At 35.8% G+C, this 23,744-nt stretch overlaps 1 protein-coding gene across 1 annotated transcript in view; it reads left to right on the plus strand.

Annotated features, from left to right (window-relative positions):
- Positions 1–23,744, plus strand: part of LOC106842352 (protein eyes shut homolog) — a 1,064,587-nt gene that overhangs the window by 122,574 nt on the left and 918,269 nt on the right. Inside the window, exons 8-10 of the mRNA XM_070516721.1 lie at positions 7,093–7,189; positions 7,379–7,486; positions 22,608–22,753. Coding sequence (XP_070372822.1) covers positions 7,093–7,189; positions 7,379–7,486; positions 22,608–22,753 — 351 coding nt within the window. The remainder of the gene's footprint in view (positions 1–7,092; positions 7,190–7,378; positions 7,487–22,607; positions 22,754–23,744) is intronic.

The raw sequence follows: 23,744 nt of genomic DNA on the forward strand, positions 1-23,744 counted from the left end.
ATCCCTTTCTAATTGTGACTCGGCACAGAGATATTTGAAGTGGACATCATTTCTAAACTATTTTGCTCCATGTATATATTTGAGATTGAAAAATATGTTTCTAAACCGAGAAATGATAGGAGTAAGCTTCCGCAGGTCAGGTCTAACTACCATAAAAATGTGTGGGTAATGTTCCTTTAGTAGTTCAGCCTCTAGCAGATCACAGACTAAGGACTGTGACATTGCTTTAAAAAACTACGTCAGAATATTGACAAGAGATCAACTATGGGATATTTTAGACATTATGACCTGAGTTACTTTAATGGCTGTTATTTAAAATAGGGTATATGTCAAAGCCATTACATCACTTTTTAAAGAAAACATTCTGATCAAATTCCATTTTAAAAATTACTGAAATTTAAAACCATGAAAAATTCCAAGATTTAGCTTCTTATACAGATACAGGGTGTGGAAGCTCCACTGGAACTCTTTGAAAGTTGTTGATGTTTTGTCAACCGACTAGGACATGGTGGGTCATGAGAAAAGTCTTAAGGCTTAAAGTGTGACAGTTCAGCACATGTATCTCCAGAATTCTGGTCATGGTTTTTAGTCAACCTTTAGGGTCTATCACAATTTCAGTATGAGTATGAATAAAATCGCAGAGCCAGGGTAATAATATGATTACATACTAGACAGCTAAATTATAAATGGCATTAAAATTCACCCTGCAGATCCAGCAAGTAAAATAATTGGTACTTTGATTTATGCCAAATTGATTGCTTAACAGGTACACTATGTTGGTTAGTGTGATTGAAATTTATTGTCAAAACAATCTAATCCATTTTGGTGCAATGTGAGCTATTTAAAAATTATAGATGTAGTAAGACATCAGACCTATTGTGATTATGTTTTGTGAGAGAAAGTAAGGGCAATGCTCTGTCCTCTGATTAGAACTGAGGTGACTTAATTTGGTCCCTATGAACCTGAACATTTCCTAGTGGAAAATAGGTAGGCAGAGGAGCATTTAGCAGTAATTATTCAATACAGGTTTGTTTTGTACATAATCTTATTTGTTTAAACAATTTCTATGATAAAAAATATCAGTGCTTTAATAAATATAAAAATAGCACATAGAAAGGCAAATGTAATTTCATAAGATTTCTCGAAACAGTGGGGTTTATTCTTGGTCCCCCAGTAGTGGGAGCTTTGGTAGTATAATGTGAAATAAATTTACATACCTCAAAATTTATTTTATAATACACATAATTTTTTTTTTGCCTCTATAATCTATGCTCTGTATGCAACACATGTCAGTCTTGCAACTGCATGCTGGTAGTGTTCTAGAAATCTCAAAAGTGTATTCTTTATTAACTGATTCAACAAATATATATTGATTTCCTACCATGTGTCAAGTCTTGAGACAGATTCTGGAGAAATTAAAGATGGCCAAGACATGCCCTCAAGGAATTTAAAGTTCAAGGGAAAGACACATAAGTTAAGTAACCGTTAAAGTACAATGTAGTAAGAGCTTTTCCATTCATGACAGAGATATGCACAAGGAAAGAGGATTTGTGGATGTATACCCCAGCTTTCTTGTTTAGTGTAACAACTCCGAGTTGTGTTCCATATGATTTCTAAGAGGATCTCCAGCAGCCTCAGTTGCCCACAGCAATAACCTACTTATTAAACCACTCCTTCTCGCATTTTATTTCCCCGCTCCCTTGCAATAATTTCTGGGGTCACCTCTTAAATAAGTTATTTGTGAACAAATCATCATCTTAGAGTCTTCTTTTGGAAGAATTCAAGCTAAGACACATAGCAAACCCCGTCCCTCTGGAAATTATAGTTGATCCAAGTCTGGGCATGGGACTGGGAGATTGCCATGCAGAACGCTTCCTTGGAATTGAGGCTGAGAGAAGCAGCTTTCTCCTTCTGATGGAGTCATTCAGTTGGTGCAGCCAGCACCGTGTTCCTTTGGCGATATGGAGATCTGTACGCAGTCGGAGAGACGTGCTTGTGAAAGAACTCCTGGTTGTTCCTATAGCTCTTTCTTCACTTCTGCAAACTGCCGCTATCCTTCCCAGCTAGGCTGCCAAGAAATCCCATTCCTTGCCTAAGTTAGTGTTTTTCTTTACATTGTGTGTGATCGAAAGAGCAATGGCTAATGCATAAGTGAAGGGAAAGAGCTCATTAAGTAGGAGAGATTGAATAAAGTGAGTTCAACCTCAGGCTGGTAGGAATGGAATATAAAAATGACGTGAGAGAGTTAGATGTGACTCTAGATGAAATGCACTTGACTGTGTGTACAGCGTTCAGTAGGGTCTCTGTACTAACATGTGTGTGTATACAGTGAGAGATCTAAAATCATTTTCTTCTTAAAACATATTTCTTTTCTAATATTCTCTTTAGGAAAGATTCTCTGTCTCTCTACTTTGAATTGTGTCTCAGTTTACAGGCAAAAGTATCACCCTGTCAAATACTTTTAATTCAGTTGAAAGGGCTTAGTTTTCAAATGTAGCCACTTCGTCCACATCTCCACGGTAAAAGGAGCAAAAGTTTCTTTAAATGATCCTTTACAGAGGATTAAATGTGGAAAAGACTCCATATAAGACGTTGTAGTGAAAGGAAGAATCAGATCATTTACATGTGCCATTGATTTACAACTGGGAGTCTAAGCTTGATGGATCTGTACAACAGAGGAGGCAAGCAGTTGCATTTAAATGTGTCTATTACTCCAGTGTGTGTACTACTATCATGATAATGCCACATTTCCTAAGGTGTATAATTCTGAGCAGCAAATAAATGTGTCTCTTGTCAAAATAGTTTGTCTAAATGAAAAATTACTCTGTTGACAATTAAAAGCCTGTGCTCATGTAGTAACATATATCTGTTCGATTTAAATAGCTGTGGACATTTATAGCAGGGAAGTTCTTCCAAGATTATATATATTGTTGTCAATTAACTTTAAAACATGTCAAAATTTCTTACATTTAAAATATTAGCTTTCATATTCATTTCCTAAAAGTTTACTTAAAATCAGTGTTAAAAAACCTTAGCAGGGTCTATTGGAAATTTTAGTTCCATCTTTTCATATTTCATAGTTTTTAAAGTTACCTCTGCAACTATTTAGTAATATTGGTTAATTTTTAAGAAAATATTAACATTTTTATTATCTTGTTTTAAAATACAAAGAAAACAATAGTTAAAAAAATATTTCTGACTTGCCAAGAGAGAAATCTTTTTCTGTTTTCATAAAGTTTTAAAATCTATGGAAATTAAAGATTTTAATTAAGAAGAATAAAAATACTGCCTTTCTAATACTTTTGAAAACAATTAATTTTAATATTTTTAGTTTTTATTTTAAAATGTGTGGTTTTTACACTACTTTGTTTGAATACGTGAAAGATATACTCTAGCTTTTCCCTATTTACCTTCATTTCTAATTACTCCAACTGATACTACTTCTGATGTGAGAATTCTCAAAGCATAGCCCTAAAAGATAAAATGTTTCCTAAAGCAGTTTTGTGAAAACCTAACGGTTGTTAATGTATTTTGTTTTATTGTATCCATGCTAGAGGATCAGGTATAAAAAAGCTACAGTTCTTAGAACTTAGAAAATGTTAAGTAATTTAAAAACTATACTTATAATCGACATTGATTTAGCTCCTGAATTTAAGCAGTAGGTTTAGTAACTTATTTTGTGATGTGTTTTGGGGAATTGGGAAGTGTAAAAATACCATTTATTAACCAGTCATGTGCATTTGCTGGGACAATACACAGGCAAGACACTGTAAGAAAAGGATCAAGAGAGCGTCTGTCTGAGAACGCCTCCTTACTTGTGTATAAAAATTCTACTGCAGTTAGTAACATAGGGTCAGCTGGATAGTTCTGGATAGGGATAAATAACAGGGGAACAGCATAGACTGAATTCACTGTACTTTCAGTTTTGACAGACTTTTAGTTGTACTGTGTATATTCAAAGCAAGTATCCTTCACAGGAATAAAAATCAACTTCTAACACCAAGGACCATGGAAAATTTAATTTGGAACTAAGTGTATATACTTTCCACTCCTTTATATCCCCAAAGCATAACCTTTCTCAGCAAAGCTTTGGTTTATTTTAAATGCAGTCCATGCCTGCTTTATTTTTTCTCCTAATGTCTACAGCATTTCAGCAATCTCATTTCCTCAGCCCATTGACATATGTTGCTAGTTGGTAACAAAGCTCCATCTCAGAAATGTCAAACTAAATGAATCAGGCAAAATCAGGAAAACAAGGTTATCCTGTGAGCTGTCCAAGCTCCCAGGTCCTGAATGTTCTTCCGATGCATCACCAGCTGAACGCAGGCAGGCACACCGGCACTGCTCTAGCTGGCCAATGTCCCTGACTACCCGTGCCTCAGAAGAACATTTCTAAGAAGGATCTTAGTGTCAAATTGCCCTGCCTCCCAGAGGAAGCTAGTCATGCTAAAAGTAGGAATGGTGGAATGCATCCAGCTTTCTAAATAAATCTTTAAGTTGTAAACAAATTTTTTTTGAGGAAGATTAGCCCTGAGCTAACTACTGCCAGTCCTCCTCTTTTTGCTGAGGAAGACTGGCCCCGAGCTAACGTCCGTGCTCATCTTCCTGTACTTTATATGTGGGACGCCTACCACAGCATGGCGTGCCAAGCGGTGCCATGTCCACACCCAGGGTCCGAATTGGCGAACTCCAGGCTGCTGAGAAGCGGAACATGTGAACTTAACCACTGCACCACCGGGCCAGCCCCTAACTTATAGACAAATTTAACTACAACCAAATATTTAAAGAAATAGTTTATTATGTTACTTATAACTGTACTATGATATTTGCAGTTTAAATATAGCAGCAAAAGTGATGGATGACTGGTGAAGTGTGTTAGAATAATAACTTGCACATCTAAAATTGGGAGAACTAAGGGCCAGCCCAGTGATGCAGTGATTAAGTTCTCGCACTCTGCGTTGGTGGCCCCGGGGTTCAGAAATTTGCATCCTGGTAGTGGACCTACACACCACTTATCAAGCCATGCTGTGGCAGGCATCTCCACGTATAAAACAGAGGAAGATGGGCACAGATGTTAGCTCAGGGCCAGTCTTCCTCAGCAAAAAAGAGAAGGATTGGCAGCGGACGTTAGCTCAGGGCTAATCTTCCTCAAAATAGATAAATAAATAAATAGAATTAGAACCATATTAACTTGGAAATAACGCATTTTAATTTTGGTGTTAATGCTTGGTTTTTAATTTTGCTTTTAATTTTAATTTTGGTAATGGTTTGGTTTTAATTTTGGTTTAACGGATACAACATCTAGTGCATGAATGAAATTATAAGAGTGCAACATCAATGTTTAACTTGAAGAATTCAACAATTGAGTGAAAATAAAATAGGACAAATTAGTCCTGATGCTTGTCCTGAAGACTAGTAGGTCTGCTGGTCACACAGGCACTCCTGGTTTCTTATGGCGTCCATGTGCATCTTCAGACCATCTTTCTACTTTTAACCTATCATTGTCTCTAAAGTGAATTTCTCGTAGATACCATGTAGCTGGTTCTGTTATTTTATTTACTCTGTCTCTGCCTTGTCATTGGAGTGTTTTTTAAAATCATATTTCATGTAATTATTGACATTTAGGCTTTAAATAAACCATCTTGTGATTTGTTTTCTGCTTGTTGTATCACTACTTTGTTCCTCTGATTTTCTTTTGGGTTAAGTAATTTTTAGAATTTCATATTCTCTTCTGCTAAAGAGGAAGCCAGATATCACAAGACGTGGTACCAACTTCCCAGTCTCCAACGGGAAGTGGGTTTGGCACTTGACCTGATGGTAGACACCACAGAGAATGGCAGTAGCTCGTGGCATGGTGTGATGTGAAAAGATAAAGAAGGCTGGTCCCATCTTCTCTCATGGGCATCTGAGTGAGGAAATACTGAGGGGATTTTCCACTGAGCAGTAGGTGCTGCAGCTGAAAGGTCAGGATACAGAGATGGAGACCAAGGAAGCTGTGCTCCGTCAGCTGCATGCCAGTAGCACAAGCTTTCACTTGAAGAGGTCTTTGAAGATAGAAAGCAGAGGGACTACATGAGAAGGCACTAAGGGAGGACGGCGGCCATCATGGGTAGCTAGACCTCCCTCCCTTCAGGTGCTTCTCAGTTCCACTCCTAGTCTGTGTGTAGGCCAATAATAAACACAGTGTTCTTCCAGTAACTTGAATGACCTCTGTTCCTCAAGCTAAATAAATCTGAGCAGAGATTGACATTTATAATGTCACTGCTATTATTTGGTGCTTAGTTATATCACTGAAAAAACAAGACAAAGGAAAATCCTCTTGTTTCTTACATTTTCTACTAGTATAGAATAAATATTATCAATAAAAAGGAGTATAAGTATATATTTTGTTTTACCTAGTCAATATATAATCATGGAAATAATTGTTTAAATGATCATCAGAAAATACTGAATATTTAATGTATTAAAAAGTGATATCTTGCTGAGTTTTTCTCATAGAAATGTTGAAATAATCACAACTGCCTCTCTTATCAGGCTGTATAATTTTCTTTCATGTTCTTTGTTTTTTTTAAAAATATAACTGGCATGTGTTTAAATGGCTGACTGATTATGTAGCTATGACTCAAAATAATTTGTTTTCTGTGAATCACTTGGATACGAAAAGCAATTAAATAATTTGCCTCATCTGCTAACTGCCTTGAATAAATTTGATCACTGGAGCTCAATTTTACTTTAAGATTGGTCATCACATTAATTCATTTGCTTTCCAGATCGTTTCAATTCTTCTTGCTCAAACATTTAAATACCTTCAAACAACAGCGACATTAGCAACAACTCGACTTTCCCAGGGGATTTAGTAAAGTGTTCCTTCCTTGGTTCTTTCATTTGAGCTCATTAATTAGAAACTAGCATAATTTTATTTATACGTTATGTGAAATAGAATTGTATGAGAAGCCAGAGATAAGGTGGTTCTTTTTTTTTTTTTTTTAGCTTCCATTATGAGCATATTCTCCAGACTCTTTACTACTGATTCTGATTTTCACACTCGAAAGTGAGGATTGCTCATCCATACCCATCTCATCTCTCTTGCAGGATTTGAAGGTGAACACTGTGAAATTAACACGAATGAGTGCTTCTCTCTTCCCTGCCAGAATTATGGTGACTGTGAAGATGGGGTCAACAGTTTCAGGTAGAGAAAACCAAATAATATCTAGATGTGTGTTTTAGCATCTAGATGTATCTAAATGTATGCATATTTATAATTCCAACTGACAAATTGCACATTTCTGTTTATTAACATTTTGCCATGATACCATTATTTTAAGCTTCAACTTTATACATTTATATTAATAGAGTTATTAAATTTCTTCTTTAAAAGGTGTGTTTGCAGACCCGGATTTTCTGGACCTCTGTGTGAAATTGAAACTAATGAGTGTTCCTCTAAACCTTGCAAAAATAATGGAACCTGTGTGGATCTAACAAACAGGTTAGAGGCTGCTTTTTACTGAATCAACTATTTTATATGTGAAATTTAATAGATGTAAGGTGAACATATGTGTACCCATCATGCAACGTAAGGAGCAGAACAATGCCGATACTCTTGTCCTTCTTGGCAAGAACTCTGCTGCCCTCCCACCCAGTTGTATTGAATATCCTGAATTTATGTTTCCTGCCTTTGCTTTAATTTACAGTACTAACTATTTGTGCATATGCCTGAACAAAATGCTCTTGAGTTTGAATATCAATATAAGTTAAATAATATTGTGTATAGTTTTCTGAAATAGTTCATTTTGTTGAACATGACATTTCAGCATTATTTGTTAATGTATGTATCTGTTGTTCATTTTTAACTATTGTAGAATATTCCATCTTAAATATATGCCAACATTTATTTGTCATTCTCTTGGTCATGGATATTTGGGTTATTTTCCTCACCAATAATAATACTATTACAGTTTTCAAGTATTTCTCCAAATACAGAAATACTGATGGTACTCTAGTTTTCATACCTAGAAATAGAATAGTTGGATCATTGGGTAGACATTTTCACGTTTACCGTATCATTTTTTTCCCATTTCATTTTGAAAATTGAACATTCATACTCAACAAAAGTGAATAAATTTTCCTATTACCATTGTCAGAATGTTCCATTTGGGCTTATCTGCTGTATGTAAAATTATAACGCCTTGTAGTTTTTCTCTGCATTCCTATGATAACTTACGAGGTTGAGCATTTTCTCATACATTTCAAGAAATTTAATTTTTCCTCTAGATATGCCTATTTATGGCATCTGCCCTTTAATGTTCTCTTCTTATTGATTTGTAGGAATCTTTCTAAATTCAAATTATTAATATTTTTGTTAGTTGTATGTACTGAAAATATCTTTTATTGGTTGTGGCTTGACATTTCACCTTCTCTATGATAACTTTTAGATACTAAAACTTAATTTTAATGTAATTAAATGAATCAATTAGTTTGGATATGGCTTGCTTTTTTTTTTCTTGTTTAACAATGTTTGCCCTAGGACAAAGAGATGTTTCTTATATTTCCTTTCAATATATTTAAAGTTCTGTCCTCCACGTTTAAATTTTAATCTATCTGGAACGTTGCGTGTGTTTGTATATGTAGTATAAGTTAGGAATCTAAGTTTATTTTTTTCCATACGAATAACCAATTCTGCCTATTCATGTATTGAATGGGTCCATCTTTTACTCTCTGATCTCCCCGATTGGCAAAGCCTTCTTGGTTGCAGATGAAGTTCCCATATGTGAATATGTTTATTTCTCTGCCTCTCTTCTATTTCCTTAGTTCAGTTGGTCATCCATGTACCAGTACCATGAATCTTAATTACTTACCTTTGAAATATCTCCATACCAGCAGAGCAAGACATCTCATATTTTTAATCTTCCTCTTGAATGCTTGAGCCATTTTTGAAAGTCTCTTCTGTTACCATCAACGTATGTTCTGCATAAATCCCTAAATCCTAACAAGCAAACAAACAAAGACCAGGTAGAATCTTGATCAGAATTCCATTGGATTTATAGCTCAATTTGAGAAGAATTGATGTCTTTATTTCGATCTTTTAAAATATCTTTAAAAAAAACCTTGAACGAATTCAACTGGACAGTCATTGATTAGGATAAAAAATAACTCATTTTGCCCAGTCATGGTTGCTCTCGAAGTACCAGGGGCTATGTTTATCTGTCTTAGTAGACACCTAACATCTAGAATTGCTGTCTACGTTTGTGTCACAACCTGCTTAAGTTTCCGATAATCTTCTTTTATTTCTATCATTTTCTTGGCCATCTGGCTTTCTCACTGTCCAATCTGGTGAAGTAAACGAGGACAAGCTTTGAATCACCACCCTTGTAACTCCTAAGCCTTTCAAGGGGACACTAATCACTACAAGTCCCTTAGGGATACAGAGTAATTGCTTTCAGTTTAAAATCTTGGAGTCTGAAGGGGCATTTCAAGATCTTCTAATTGGGTTTTCCTCTATAATAGCTCTTATTCCAATGTAGAAATTCTGTCTATTACTGAATGTATTGATGACACTATACATTCAGGAACTATGGGGGAAAACACAACACAACAAAACAAAAGAAAAGATGGATTTGTGACCCATCTACGAGATCTCAATAAGCTTGTACTCCTATTGGTAGAGCAGTGGTGTTTCAAAGATAAGTCTAAGTTCTGAGCCAGTATCCAACAACTCCTAAAAGGTCTGAATATCTTTCTTTCATCAGTGAACAGTCATAGTGGTAAATGGCCTCAGATCTCTCTGAGGAGGGCTTCAGGAAGATACATGAACACCTGTGACTATTCTTCTTCAAGATTATTCTTCAAAGGGGCTTTAGCTGAGGGACTGAGTCTATGCTATAGCTTAGGTCTGGAATTGTTTAAGAGGCTAGGAATCCCTACAAAGGTGAATTGAATTACATTTCTGTCCTGCAGACCTATAGATTTAATTCCATGTGTGTAAGGTAGCACCATAGCAGACTGTCCGTATATTTCATTTCTAGAAACCCATTACTGATTAGCCACTGCTAAGGATATCTGTGAATCAATCCATCTATCACCATTCTGCTTCTCTGATTTATGTGATTATTTGCTCATTTTTTTATCTGGTAGTCAAGTATATCCAACAGGCTTTATCCATTCTTGGATCCTACTTTTCTAATTTAGATCAGGGAACCCAATTTCACTGTAGCATCTCACATTGTTATCTTCAGCCTATAAAGGACCATCACCACAAAGCTCTTCAAGACACTAGTTCCCCTCACAAGCCCTGTTCTTAATCTTGGTGAATGGAATGTCCTCCTGGATGAATGGAGTTTCTTCCTAGGAGATTGGAATGCCCTCCTATATTCTCTGGGAATAGAAATTAAGTGGTAATTGAGCAGCTTACACATAATAGATCCATTCAAAAATTTCTGTAACAATGAGCCTATGAACAGCTTCCTGTAATATACATCAAGAAAACTCCAGCACTTCTGCCTCACTAATCTAAGCTAGAATTAAGTCCTGTCTTTAATTAGCCAGCCTATCTAATACCACCCCTAGACACTCATATTAGCATGTTAAATCTTCCCTCTGCATCCATGTCAATAAGTGCAGCTTATTTAAGTCTTTTAATTATTCTCCCTTGTTGTGTTCACCTTAAATTTAGTCCCACAGATGCTCCCCAACTTTGTAGCAATACAGATTTGTGGGGTCATGCAAATCTTTTAGGGTATAGGCTATATGTTTCTGGTTAAGTGTTTCCATCTCTCATCAGCAAATGTTGGATCTAACCATTTTTATAGACTGAAACCAATGAGAAATTTGGGGAGTGGGCCAGGGAAAACTGGCAACAGCCTGTAAGTCAATATTTTAGCGGCATTTAGAGGAAAGCTTGTATGCGAAGAAGCATAGATTCCGTAAGACACAGGAGAGGTTTGGCATCTACCAGTAAAGGAGTTTACGTGAATTCAGAAATTCAAGTTCCTCAGCCATGTCTGTCCTCTGTCTGCAGGGGATATGAATTCCTCTGAAGTTACTATACAGACTGTATTGTGTTGCTGTTGTTGCTTAGCAAAGAAACCTGAAAACTCAGTAGTTAACAGTAACAATCATTTATTATTACATATCTGTGGTCTTCTGAAATTTGGCTAATGTAGGTTGGGTTCACTGAGGTTTCTCTGGGACACAGCTGAGGGGAGAAGAATATGTGCAGGTCTGTTGTGTCAGCTGAAATGGACGTGCTCCAAATGTTTCTCATCCTTTTGGGACTAGAATGTTCTTCTAATAGAGGGGCAGAGGCTCAAGAAACCAAGCGGAAACATGCAAAGCCTGTGAAGCCCTAGGCTCGCAACAGCACCCTTCCTCCTTTACCCATAGATCACTTTCCAATGAAGAATCACTGCCAAGCCTGAAAAGTGGGGGCAAAGAAGCACACTCTTCCCATAAGGAAGCTCTGGCCAGGAAGGAGAGTGGTAAAGAATTAAGTTAAAAATGCTGTCAACCAAACAGAAGATAGGAGTAGTAACAGGAAAGTAGACCCACAGAAAATATGTAGACTGAAGCATGGGGCATTAAACACATGGCATTTCCAGTTTGCCCTGCATGGGCCCTGAGAGAGAGCTCTGAGGCAGAGACTGCAATGAAATGCTGAGTAGAACTGAAATGACCTTACACCTCTAAATGAAGTTTTTTCATATGAATTCATTAGATGACTTCTGAGGACTGCTTTCCCACATGTCAGTAGGAGATCTCAAAGAGCTACAGGGGGAAATGCCAGCCAAAATGCCCTCTGTTTAAAAGAGAGCCCATGTTGTGGATTCATGAACACAAGAATGATGAGTTCATTTACAGAGCTGAATTGAGTATAGTGTTGATGTTGACCCTTCAATCTAGCTGATGACAGCAAAGTGTTTTCCAAACTGAGAAAATCGTAAGAAGCTTGGGGGAAAATAACCAACTACAATGGTGAGTAACTTGACAGTCCAATATGCAGATTGCTGAAGAGATTTTGTGAATATTAATCCTCAAGTTCAGCTCATGTAGAGGAAAAACTACTTCTGCCAGTGCAATACATTGACTGAACCATGATTGAAATAGAGCCTCTTCCTGACATGAAACAGATGTTGCAGTTTGCTGGATGTGACTTCTGAACACCTGACTAGCCTTGCACAGAGTGCTGGCATCTCTGTTCAGAGGCTCTTCCCAGAGATCGGAAAGGTAAAGAGGGAAATGAAATGTCTCAGTACAAAGCCTAGCTTTGTTCAGAGACATCCTTAGAGGATGATAGTGTAATGAACATGAGCTATTCGGAACCCCAAGGCAATTTCCCCCTGGAGAAAAAGAAATGGCAGCCACTTTGGAAGACAGTTTGGCATTTTCTTACAAAACTTGCAACATGATCCAGTAATCGCACTACTTGGTTTACCCAAATGAGGTGAAATTTATATTCACTAAAAAACCTACACACAGATGTTGATAGCAGCTTTATTCGTAATTACCAACACTTGGAAGCAACCAAGAAGTCCTTCAGTAGGTGAATGGCTAAGTAAACAGTGGTACATCCAGACAGTGGAATATTACTCAGCACTAAAAAGAAATCAGCTTGCAAGCTATGAAAAGACATGGAGGAATCTTAAATGTCTATTACTAAATGAGAGAAGCCAATCTAAAAAAGCATCCAAGTGGTATGATTCCAACCAAATGGCATTCTGGAAAATGCAAAATGTTGGAGACAATGAGGAGAGCAGTGGTTGCCAGGAGTTTGAGGGAAGAAAGGGATGACTAGGTGGATCTCAGAGGATGTTTAGGGCAGTGAAACTATTGTGTATGACTTATAATGGTGGACACATGTAATTATACATTTGTCAAAATCCGTACAATGTACAACACCAAGAGAGAACCCTAAGGTAAACTATGGACTTTGGGTGATAATGACATGTCAATATAGGCTCATCCATTGTAATAAATGTACCACTCTGATGGGGGATGTTGATAGTGAGCAAGTTTTGCCTGTGTAGGGGCAGGGGCTACATGGGAACTTGGTACTTTCTCCTTAATTTCACAGTGAACCTTAAACTAATATAAAAAATAAAGTCTATTTGAAAAATTCAGTCAACACAGCAATCTTTTATCTTTTCAATTTCGCTTGTGTTTGAGGCAATAAGCTGTTAGCGATAACTGAGTAAAAGCCACAGAAACTGTGCCCTAAGCATAGGGTGAAATCAGTTTAAGGTTAAGAGGATATAAGAAAACATGGGCAAAGAATATAAACAAGCAATTCAAAGAGGAAGAAAAATAAATGATCAGTAAACAAATAATTAGGAAACTTGAAGTAAAATGAGATATTTTATGAATTTCCAAGGTTAATCTCATTCACTGCTCATGGGAGGAGGGAAAACTAGTTTGGGGAAAATGTTGAAAACTTCATGTGTATACACACCATAGAGAAAATCTTGAATACGGGTACAAAAAGATACTTACAAAGTTATACATTTGTGGTATGTTTACAATGGTGAAAATTTAGAAACAAACTAAGTAAATAAACAAAAGTGTTACATAATAAACAGAAAACTATATATTGTTTTCTATGAATAAACTACAGGAATATATATTGCTTGCAAATTTATTAAAATATATGATTGAATGGAAAAAATGTATCAGAATAATATATGCAACACATTATTTAGTAAAATATTTTGTAAGAAACTGCCAAACTGTCTTCCAAAGTGACTGTACCATTTTGCATTCCCACCAGCAGTGAATGAGAACTCCTGTTGCTTCATATTCTCATAAACATTTGGTACTGTCAGTGTTCTGGATTTTGGCTATTCTAATAGGTATGTAGTGGTAACTCATTGTTCTGATTTGCATTTCCCTGATGACATATGATGTGGAGCATATTTTCTCATGCTTATTTGACATTAGTATGTCTTCTTTGGAAAAGTGTCTGTTAAGGTCATTAATCCTTTTGTTTTTAATTAGGTTGTTTGTTTTCTTATTGTTGAGTTTTAAGAGTGTATTTTGCATAATGATCCTTTATTAGATATGTCTTTTCAAATATTTTCTTCCAGTCTGTATCTTGTCTTCTCATTCTCTTGACATTGTCTTTCATAGAACAGAAATTTTTAGTTTTAATAAAGTCCAGCTTACCAATTCTCTCTTTCATGGATCCCGCTCTTGATGTCATATCTAAAAAGATAATCAAACCCATGGTCATCTAGATTTTCTCTTTTGTTATCTTCAAGGAAGTTTATAGTTTTGTATTTGGAATGAGGTACGTGATCCACTTTGAGTTAGTTTATATGAAGGGTGTAAGGTCTGTGTCTAGATTTATTTATTTATTTATTTGCATGTGGAAGCCCAGTTGTTTCAGTACCATTGTTGAAGAGACCATTTTTTGTCCATTGAATTGCCTCTGCCCCTTTGTCAAAGATCAGTTGAGAATATTTGTGTAGGCCTATTTCTGGGCTCTTTATCCTGTTCCATTGATCTATTTATCTATTCTTCTGATGATATCACATTGTCTCAATTACTGTAGCTTTAGAGCACGTCTTGAAGTCAGGCTGTGTCAGTCCTCCAGCTTTGTCCTTCTCTTCATTATTGTGTTCTCTAGGTCTTTTGCCTCTCCATATAAACTGTAGAATTGTTTTGTCAAAATCCACAAAATAACTTGCTGGGATTTCATTTAATCTAGAGATCAAGTTGGGCAGAGCTGACATTTTGAAAATATAGAGTCTTCTTATCTATGAACATGGACTATCTCTCCATTTAGTTTTTCTTTGATCTCATTAGTCAGAGTTTTTTAGTTTTACTTATAAGAATCACGGGCATATATTGTTAGATTTATACCTAATTATTTCATTTGGGGGTTACTAGTATAACATATAATGAAATATTAAAATGTATTTTGAACAATGCATACCAATCTAAGAATAGTGATTTCTTCTTAGTGGAGAGGAATGGAGAGGAATGAATCTGGTGTGTGCAAAGGAGTTTCAAATACATCTGCAATGTACATTTTTCTTAAAAGTTCTTCAGCAACTTGGAAAAATACTAGGATGTGTTAAATATGGATGATGGTTATATGGGTGTTGATTATTTTATTCTCAGAAAATTACTTTATTTAAATGGTTTTGATAAAAACCATTTAAATGCATTAACATGCTTCAAAGAGAAAAAAATCTATATAAACAGATGAAAAATGAGTAATCACATTTTTATATCCCATCTGTTTTGCAAGAATACGTTTTTTGATATAAACAATTTTATTTTGGTGTGTTTTTAGCCTATTGATATTAATTTACCCATTAAAAATATTTGAAATAATCTAACTTCATATAAAACCAATTGTTGTATATTTAGTACAAATTAAATTATAGACCCACACACAAGAAAAATATTAAAAATAGTAATTATTACATAATATACTTCATGATTACATCCATGTTTTTAATCTGTTCCATTCTCTCTTTTGGTTATTGAAACTGAGGCCAGCAACCATTAACTTAATCCTAATGACTTCATTTAAGGATGAATTCCTTGAGATATGCCAGCATGTGGATGACAGCCACAATTCGTTTAAAGCCATTGCAAAACACTACATTGGAATTGACATTGTCTGACACCTAATAACATATGTTATCCAGTATAACTAATGTCTTTTTAAGCCATAATCATAAGTTCACTTAGGTCACTGACAATAATATTGATCTACTGAAAATTTATAGCTAAATAGAGAATTCACCAAAATGATTACAGTAGCAGTGGCTGGTCCATTCAAAGAATACAGAAGAAGAAAATGTTCCAAATGCTTGGCTGATGTGATTGTCATAACTAAATCATTATCAACAAGAACTTTACAACCAATCAGTGTGTGAGGTTCATGAGTTTAGCAGTTCTTTACTGTTGCAAAGTTGAAAATGATTGGTTAATGTGCATTTAACTAAAAGCCAAAAATCTGTACAATCTTCTATAAATTGTTTGCCTAGAAGCTAGTTATTATTCCGAATGACACCTATTCTACTGAACATTTTGCCTTTTCAGATTAAATTAATTAAATCATATTTAACACTTCTCAGATTAAATCCACACCCTTATTCAGTAAAATTCTAATAATGACATAAAAGGGCTATTTTAAAGATAAACCATCTCTGGAGCAAATATATTGGGTAGAAAAAAGTTGGTTACTTTCCCTTTTTGCTTGAGGTACACAGAATGTACAACACCTGAAAGTACAGCATCTTAAAGATGCTAGATGAATTGAAACAAATAAAATAAACTATGCATATCACAGCATGTTTGATTTCCTTTTAGATTAATATTAAATTTGATAGTTTTTACAGATGCAAACTTTAGAAGTATTATATTTACTTTTTATTATATTTGTAACTTAAATATACCTGTATCCATTAAAAACTGAAAAGTTACAGAACAGATATTAAGTTCTATCTCATATTTTATAATGGATTAAAAATTTTAAAATAGATAAAAGATTCATTTAACTTTAACATCATAAAATTTTAATGTAAGAATATTTATGTTGCAGATATAAAATAAATTGTTCATGTTCTGATTAAGAAATGCCATTAATTATAAAGAACTATGATTCAAGAATGCAGTTATAGTATCACAAGAAAGAGGTATAAATTACTGTAAAATGTTTTATAAATTCTCTCAAAATTTGAATTGCTATAAATAGGCTAAGAGGTTCTAATCATAAAGTTTCACCAGTGACAGGTTATAGTTTTATTTTTGTCTTTTGAGTGTAGGTTTTTGTAAAATTATCTATTGAAAGAAATATATGTCAAATCTTAATATTATAAATCTCTTTTTAAATCAAAACTCTCATTAAAAAATTTATTCTATCCTTGGATCTTGTAATATGATTTAACCAATACAGTGGTTATATTTTAAAATAACTCAGCTTTCTAGAAGCATAAAAACAACTCCTCTACTTATTAATTCCTTTTGTATCTGAAATAAGATTGATGCTGGTCCTGATATCAGTTCCCCTACATTAAACCCAGCCTATATGGGGTTAAAACTAAGGCACTCTTTCCCTGCTTACTCCTTGGCTCTGGCTCCAGAATCTTCTATCTGCCATGGATACAAAGAGCCAAGGTCGTCCACTTGCAAATTCCTTTCTCATCCTCCTCCATAAGCAGCCTCCCAAGGCTGAAACACAGGCTGGTGGAAAAGCACCCAAGACGACAGGCTCCTCCCACCCCTACAAACAGACACACTCCTTGCAACCTTTAAAACCCCTTGCCTTCCATCTTTTGGAGAGAGGAGACAAAATGAGATGAATTTGAGCTCTTACTCTTGTCTCCAGGCTGATATCACCTGAAATAAAAACCCTTTCCTTGCCATAAGCCTGGCATTCCAGTTTTTATTTGGCCCCTCTTGTGTGGCATGTAGGGAACCTATGTTTGTAGGCGCTAACCAGAGGAACACAAAAGAATAATGTAAAGACTCACATAAAGCAGGGGCTCCTTGTAGGATTATAAGCCCTGATGGTTATCTTGCATTTTCCATCTCCTCTCATTATGCAATATCACAGTATATAAACTAGAATTACTCTTGTTTATCATTACTTTATTTTAATGTATTGAATTTTCTTCAGAAGTCACCTGTTAAAATGCATTTTAGTGATTGGAAAAGTATCTTGAAAACCTATCTGGAAAATTTTAGGTCACTTTCGAATTAAAAGAAATTCAAACAAAAATGTTCAGTATCTTGACAATCTATGTAAGTTTATTTCACTAAAACTTTTGAAATAAAAGCCTTGCATTTAAATTAGAAATTTCTATTTCATCAAAAATACATCATGTTTCATGATCTTAATTGTTCCTTTGAGACAAGATATTTTTAATATATGCATATTTGTGTTTTAAAAGTTGTTAAAACAGGGTTTTGTCAAAAGGAAAAAGTGTTTTAGAGACTTTTAATATACAATGTAATAATTACTATAAAATTAATTAGGTCACTTAAAATGTTAATAAAAATCAAGATTCACTTTTAGTTTTTCCCCTTAGCCTAGGTAGATGTGGTCTGCATAAAGTAGGGATGGGGCCCTCAGCAGGTAATTGTGGAACAATATATATACCAAAGCTGAGGGATTGTATACTTCAGCCAGAGGCCAGTAGGAGGACAAATGTGGTGAGGATCCTTTCCGCCACAGCCTGTGCACGTTTAAAGAGTTGAAAGGCCAGGGTGGGTGCAACAGAAGTAGATGGGAGTGTGCAGTGCTGGGCTGCCCCTCCTGTTTGAGAGGGGGAGGGGCAGAAGGATGGGGTAGAGAAGAGAGAGAGAGAGATGTGCTGTGCGGGAACAGGAGGGAGGGAGGGGGGACATATGCATTCTAATTCTTCCAGACAGACTAGACACAGAAATTCAAGGTAGATGCTCTATTCTCCAATAGAGATTTGATTTTCATGGAAATTTGCCCTAATATTATGCAATAAAATGAATGTAATTTTTAGTGAAAACTACGAAAGGATCCAGAAAGCTAAAACTCAGAAGGTAATTAGAATTGGAAAATGAGCAAAAGAGAATTCTGGGTAGGTGAGGAAGTCTGAATCTCTTCATACGTCCTCAAAATGACCAGATAGGCAAATAAAAAAATAAAACTAAATGAATCTCATATCTTCAGCCCAACAAGAAGACAGACAAATGAAAAATTTCACGTTAACTGATGGAGGAAGTAGAAAAATATGTTTAAAATAATGAATACAGGGTTTCTCATTGTTGGAAAAAAAATTGCAAATAGATAGTAATTGGCTAGACTGAAATGAACCCTATTATGTTAAATTAGAATTGGGGTGTTAGTATGAACTCATGCATTCATCTGTATGTATTTATAATACACACATATGCACACAAACACACATAAATATAGATATAGAAATGGACATAGAGGTGTGCATATGTATACAGAGACACAGTTATACGCATACAACTATATGCATACGTATACACATAGGCACATACATAGACATTATCTTGGTTTCTAAATACCATTCTTCACTTAAAGGAGCCAGGGCTCCTAGGAGAAATGGCTGATTCTAGATCTAGGACAGGAAATTTGCAAGATAAATTTGTACATTTTGTGCTAGAAAATAAGAAAGTGCCCAAAGAATGATGGAGACATGTCAAAAAGATACAGGAGACAGCTTGAAGAGGTTCCTACCACCCAAATCTCAGACAAATTGAATTGAAATGAATAATAATAGTTATGTATTTGAGCCACTGAATAAAATAAAAATTCATGAATCCATATAGATACAAATCAATAATTGAATAAATGAAAGAAAGAATGAATGAATGAAAAGGGAAAGCTCTTTGTAATAGTCAAATGTCATCTAGTAAATGTGGAACAAATGGCGAGTTAGAAAAGCACTCTTTGGCGAATAGTATAGAGATAATTTGTTTCGTTTAAGGATAATCAATGAGGAACATCTCCTATTTTAAGTTGGTTGAAATCTCCAGATTCTAGGGTACTGATTTGTGCATGAAGCCACTCAGAAACCTTTTCTTAATTACAGAAAACAAAATTTGGGTGGCAAAAGACAAGGACTATGGATATTTCCTGGTTTTCAAAAAGAGAGAGAGAGACAGAAAAAGAGAGACAAGAAGAGAAAGATAGAAAATTCTGTAAATTTAATGAATAAACTGCCATTTAGAATAGATTGAGAAAATCAATGATCATTATTACAAATCTCTGAGAAAAATGTCACAAAATAATTTCTAATATTCAACATACCACACTAGACAGTAGATTTTGTAACTTCTAGAAATATGATAGGACTGTTCTAAGTACATGCAACAGATGTATAAATTGAGATCAAAGTTATTATCTTATATATTTTGTAGTAATACAACATTTTCAAATCTATTGATATGAAAAAATTATTTCCTAGACATACCTTTTACTGCCACATCTGAGAACTCTGTGCCCAACTCCTACCCACTCTGTGATCCCTTGGAATCATCATTGATTCACTAAGCACACACAATAGCAATCTAGGACAGTATCGTTAACAAGCATATCTTGATTTTAGTAAGGTATTTAAAGGATTCATTTGTCGTCTTGCACTATATTGGAAGATACTGGTGAGATAATGGAGACGGAGAAAATTTTCACTATTTGAATACATATTCAAGGAGTTGTAGTAATTGGATTAGTGTCACCCTAGAAAAGTGATGACAGTCATTTGCCTAGCCACATGGAGAGCTCTTCCAAGAAACACAATTCTGTTTGACACCAGCATGCTGTTGCATGTGCAGTTTTAATGCCTTCCATCCAACTGATACAAAGACCCCACTCTTTCTTTACGACTAAGCAAAAAAACCTTGCCTGCCGCCTTCTTTAACAGTTAACTCTGTTTTTGTAGGACTTCACATCTTTCTCTGTTGGCGTATATTTCCTGTAATGTTTACATGTCAATGTCCCTAATTTCTCTATGAGACTTTCTAAAGCAATCCCAAGCCTTATAGACACTTGGATCTGGGCACAGGCCTAACATATCCAGCAATGTGTGGTGAAGGAGTAAAAGAGGAGCATGGGCATGTTGGAGTTTTGGTGGTTATGTTCTCATTGTCATTACAATTATGCTGAGACTGAAGTTAATTAGGACTAGCTCCCTCCGAAAATCAGAATAAAAATCTGTCTCAAGAGCATTGCAAGGAAACTTGATAACCTGGTGAAGCCTTTTTATCTAGACTTCTACAAGACGGGAAAAAACCCCAACGAACTATATAAGCTTGTTTTACTAAGTGCACTTCTCTCTCAATTTAATTTTGTCTATGGAAGTTAGTTCCATATTTTCATTAGTATTTCTTCTATGCATTTCTTTTTGTGGTGAGGAAGATTGGCCCTGAGGTAACATCTGTTGCCAATCTTCTTCTTTTTTTTTCCTCTCCAAAGCCCTAGTACATGGTTGTAAGTCATTCTACTTCTTCTATCTGGGATGCCACCACAGCATGGCTTGATGAGAGGTGTGTAGGTCCACACCCAGGATCTGAACTGGTGAACCCTGGGCCATCGAAGCAGAGTGCATGAACTTAACCACTCAGTCATGGGACCAGCCCCTTTTTCTATGAATATAGAAGTTAAGTTAGGAAATATTAAATTATCTCTTTCTCTTCTTCTTAACATTATTTATTGGTTTTATCATTGACTATTTGGTTGTTGCTTTTGCTGATGTTATTTTACATATACGTAATGAAAACTCGTCACAGTTCCATCTCAGGAGAGGTGATCTTCTGTCTTCTGGAGAATAGATACAGACTGACTAGATGTTGAAATAAAAACACATTCATCACAACATCCAGGAATAGACTGAAAATAAATGCAGGCTGGTTCTGCCACACAGAATTATATATACAGCTATACAGCTGTCACAGCTCAGACTACAGAGGAAAGAAATCAAGGGTCGATGGAGATAGGGTCTGAGTCAGTAAAAAGAAATCCATGTAGGAGCAAAGAGACACTTCCAAATAAGTGTCCAGAGGACAAATCTGAACTCAGCAACTGAGAGGCAGCAGGGGCAGATGTATAAGATAAAGAAGGACAGTTGGACACTGAAAGAGGGTCCAGATGAAGTTTCTGGAAACCATTCTCGATGGCGAGGCTTTTGAGAGTCCCTCCCTCTGTTAAGTGCATGACACTTTGAACTTGCCATCTAAACATCTATAACATCTGATTTCTCCAGCGTCTGTCAATATGATTAAGCACTAAGGAGACAGTTTTTGATAAATGGAAAATTAAAAAAAAAAACTAACCAGGAAGGCCTTAATCTTCAGAAGAATTTCATTCAATCTATGGATAGAATAATCTTCAATTCTCAACATAGAATATAGTTAACGGCTTACATCTGTATGATAACAAAATGAATACAGTTGCAGAATTACGTTCAATAGTATTTTTCAAAATTCCAGCAGTTATTTAGCCAAACACATCCAATTTTTTAAAGAATTTCCCACGTAAAGAACATTTAAGGAGAAAAGTATCTACAAAGTTGTTGGAGGAGATCATGCAGAGGGCATGGCTGATGACTGACCTACGAGGCGGACCCATGCAATCAGAGGCTCCTCCCCACTCCCTGGTCCTTGGAACACACATTCTGCCCACTGCTCCCACACTAGGAGCCTCTTCAAGGATGCAGCCTTGAGAGAGTATGCTGTTCAGACCACCTGGACGGTATACGTGACTGGACCTGTTAAGGCCTCGATGTAAACTCTTGGATTCTGGTGGGCAGGTGTGGAGATGTACTCTTTTGCGGTCGCCCAGGACAAACCTCTTGTCTAAGTTCCCTGGCTTAGTAAACCTGCCGCCTGCCAATCTGGGGTGGTCTGCCTCGTTCTTCAGTCTCCTCTTGCCCTATGTGTGTGGAGGCCAGTTTCGAATTTCACTTGGAGAACTCCTGAGGTTGTGAGCCAACAAAGGGGAACCGTATTTTTGTCAAAGAAAAAAAATGTATTGGAAATAATACCATTTATTTAAATTAAGTGAAAAGTCTGAAACGTAATATATACATATGAATTATGTAAATAATGAAATGATTTTGTTATTACATGTTATTTCTCATTTTGCTACTTTCCTCTAGATTTTTATGTAATTGTGAACCTGGGTACAGTGGATCTTTCTGTGAATTGGATATGAATGAATGTGAAACCTCACCTTGTCCAGATGGAGAAAATTGTGTCAACAGAACTGGTGGCTACAAGTGCCTGTGTGCTCCTGGTTATACAGGTAGACCTCTTCTGCCCTGTCTGTATCAGCACAGTGCTCTCTGTAAATAAATGGCACCTCGTATCTACTCTCCAAAACCTGAAACAATCTGTCACATGCAGATAAGACAGGAAGGGCCAGAGACATTGTCTCTTGTAAAAGAAATTGATGAAAACAAAAATTGTGCTTTTTAACCTACAATTTGCTAAAGACTAAGAAATATATGAATTATTTTTTCAAGATATTTCACGCTTTTATTCATTTTTGGAGTTTACTTGAGGCATGTTTATATGGCTATAAAACAGAAAAGAAGTATTGGTGTATGAATAATCTAAGAGAAATAATACTGTTGGATCCATTACAAAAATGCCATTTAAAAAATATAATGTTTAGGTCTTTTTATGTGTGTGTGAGGAGATTGGCCCTGAGCTAATATCTGTTGCCAATCTTCCTCTTTTTGCTAGAGGAAGATTGTTGCTGAGCTAAATCTGTGCCAATATCTATGCCAGTTTTCCTCTGTTTTCTATGTCAGACAGCACCTCAGCATGGCTTGACAAGCAGCTTGTAGGTCCACACCCAGGATCCGAACCTGCGAACCCCAGGCCACCAAAGCAGTGTATGGACTTAATCAGTACAGCACCAGGCTGGCCCCAAGTTGAACTCTTTTAAATACACTTATATGCTAGAAATCACTCAGGGAGCCCTTGTGAATTTAAAGTTCTAGCAGAAAAATATGACTTGGAGTTAGCTATCTTAATATCAATTATTCTGCCACACAAATTCTATACAAATATAAAGACAAAAGTCATCAAGGAACTTAAAAAAGGAAAAAGCATTAGCTCACTAAACTTTTGCAGAGAAATTGCATTTATGAAATACAAAGAGCTGTATTGTCTTGGCGCACCTATATCAATCAAGTGGATCCAGCCAGAATGTATTCAGATCCCAAATATCACGTTATTAGTGTCTGAATTCTACACCACTGGGATCTTTTGGGTTCCTTTCCTGAGGA

The sequence above is a fragment of the Equus asinus genome, chromosome 8, assembly GCF_041296235.1.
Source record: "Equus asinus isolate D_3611 breed Donkey chromosome 8, EquAss-T2T_v2, whole genome shotgun sequence".
Taxonomy (NCBI): Eukaryota; Metazoa; Chordata; class Mammalia; order Perissodactyla; family Equidae; genus Equus; species Equus asinus.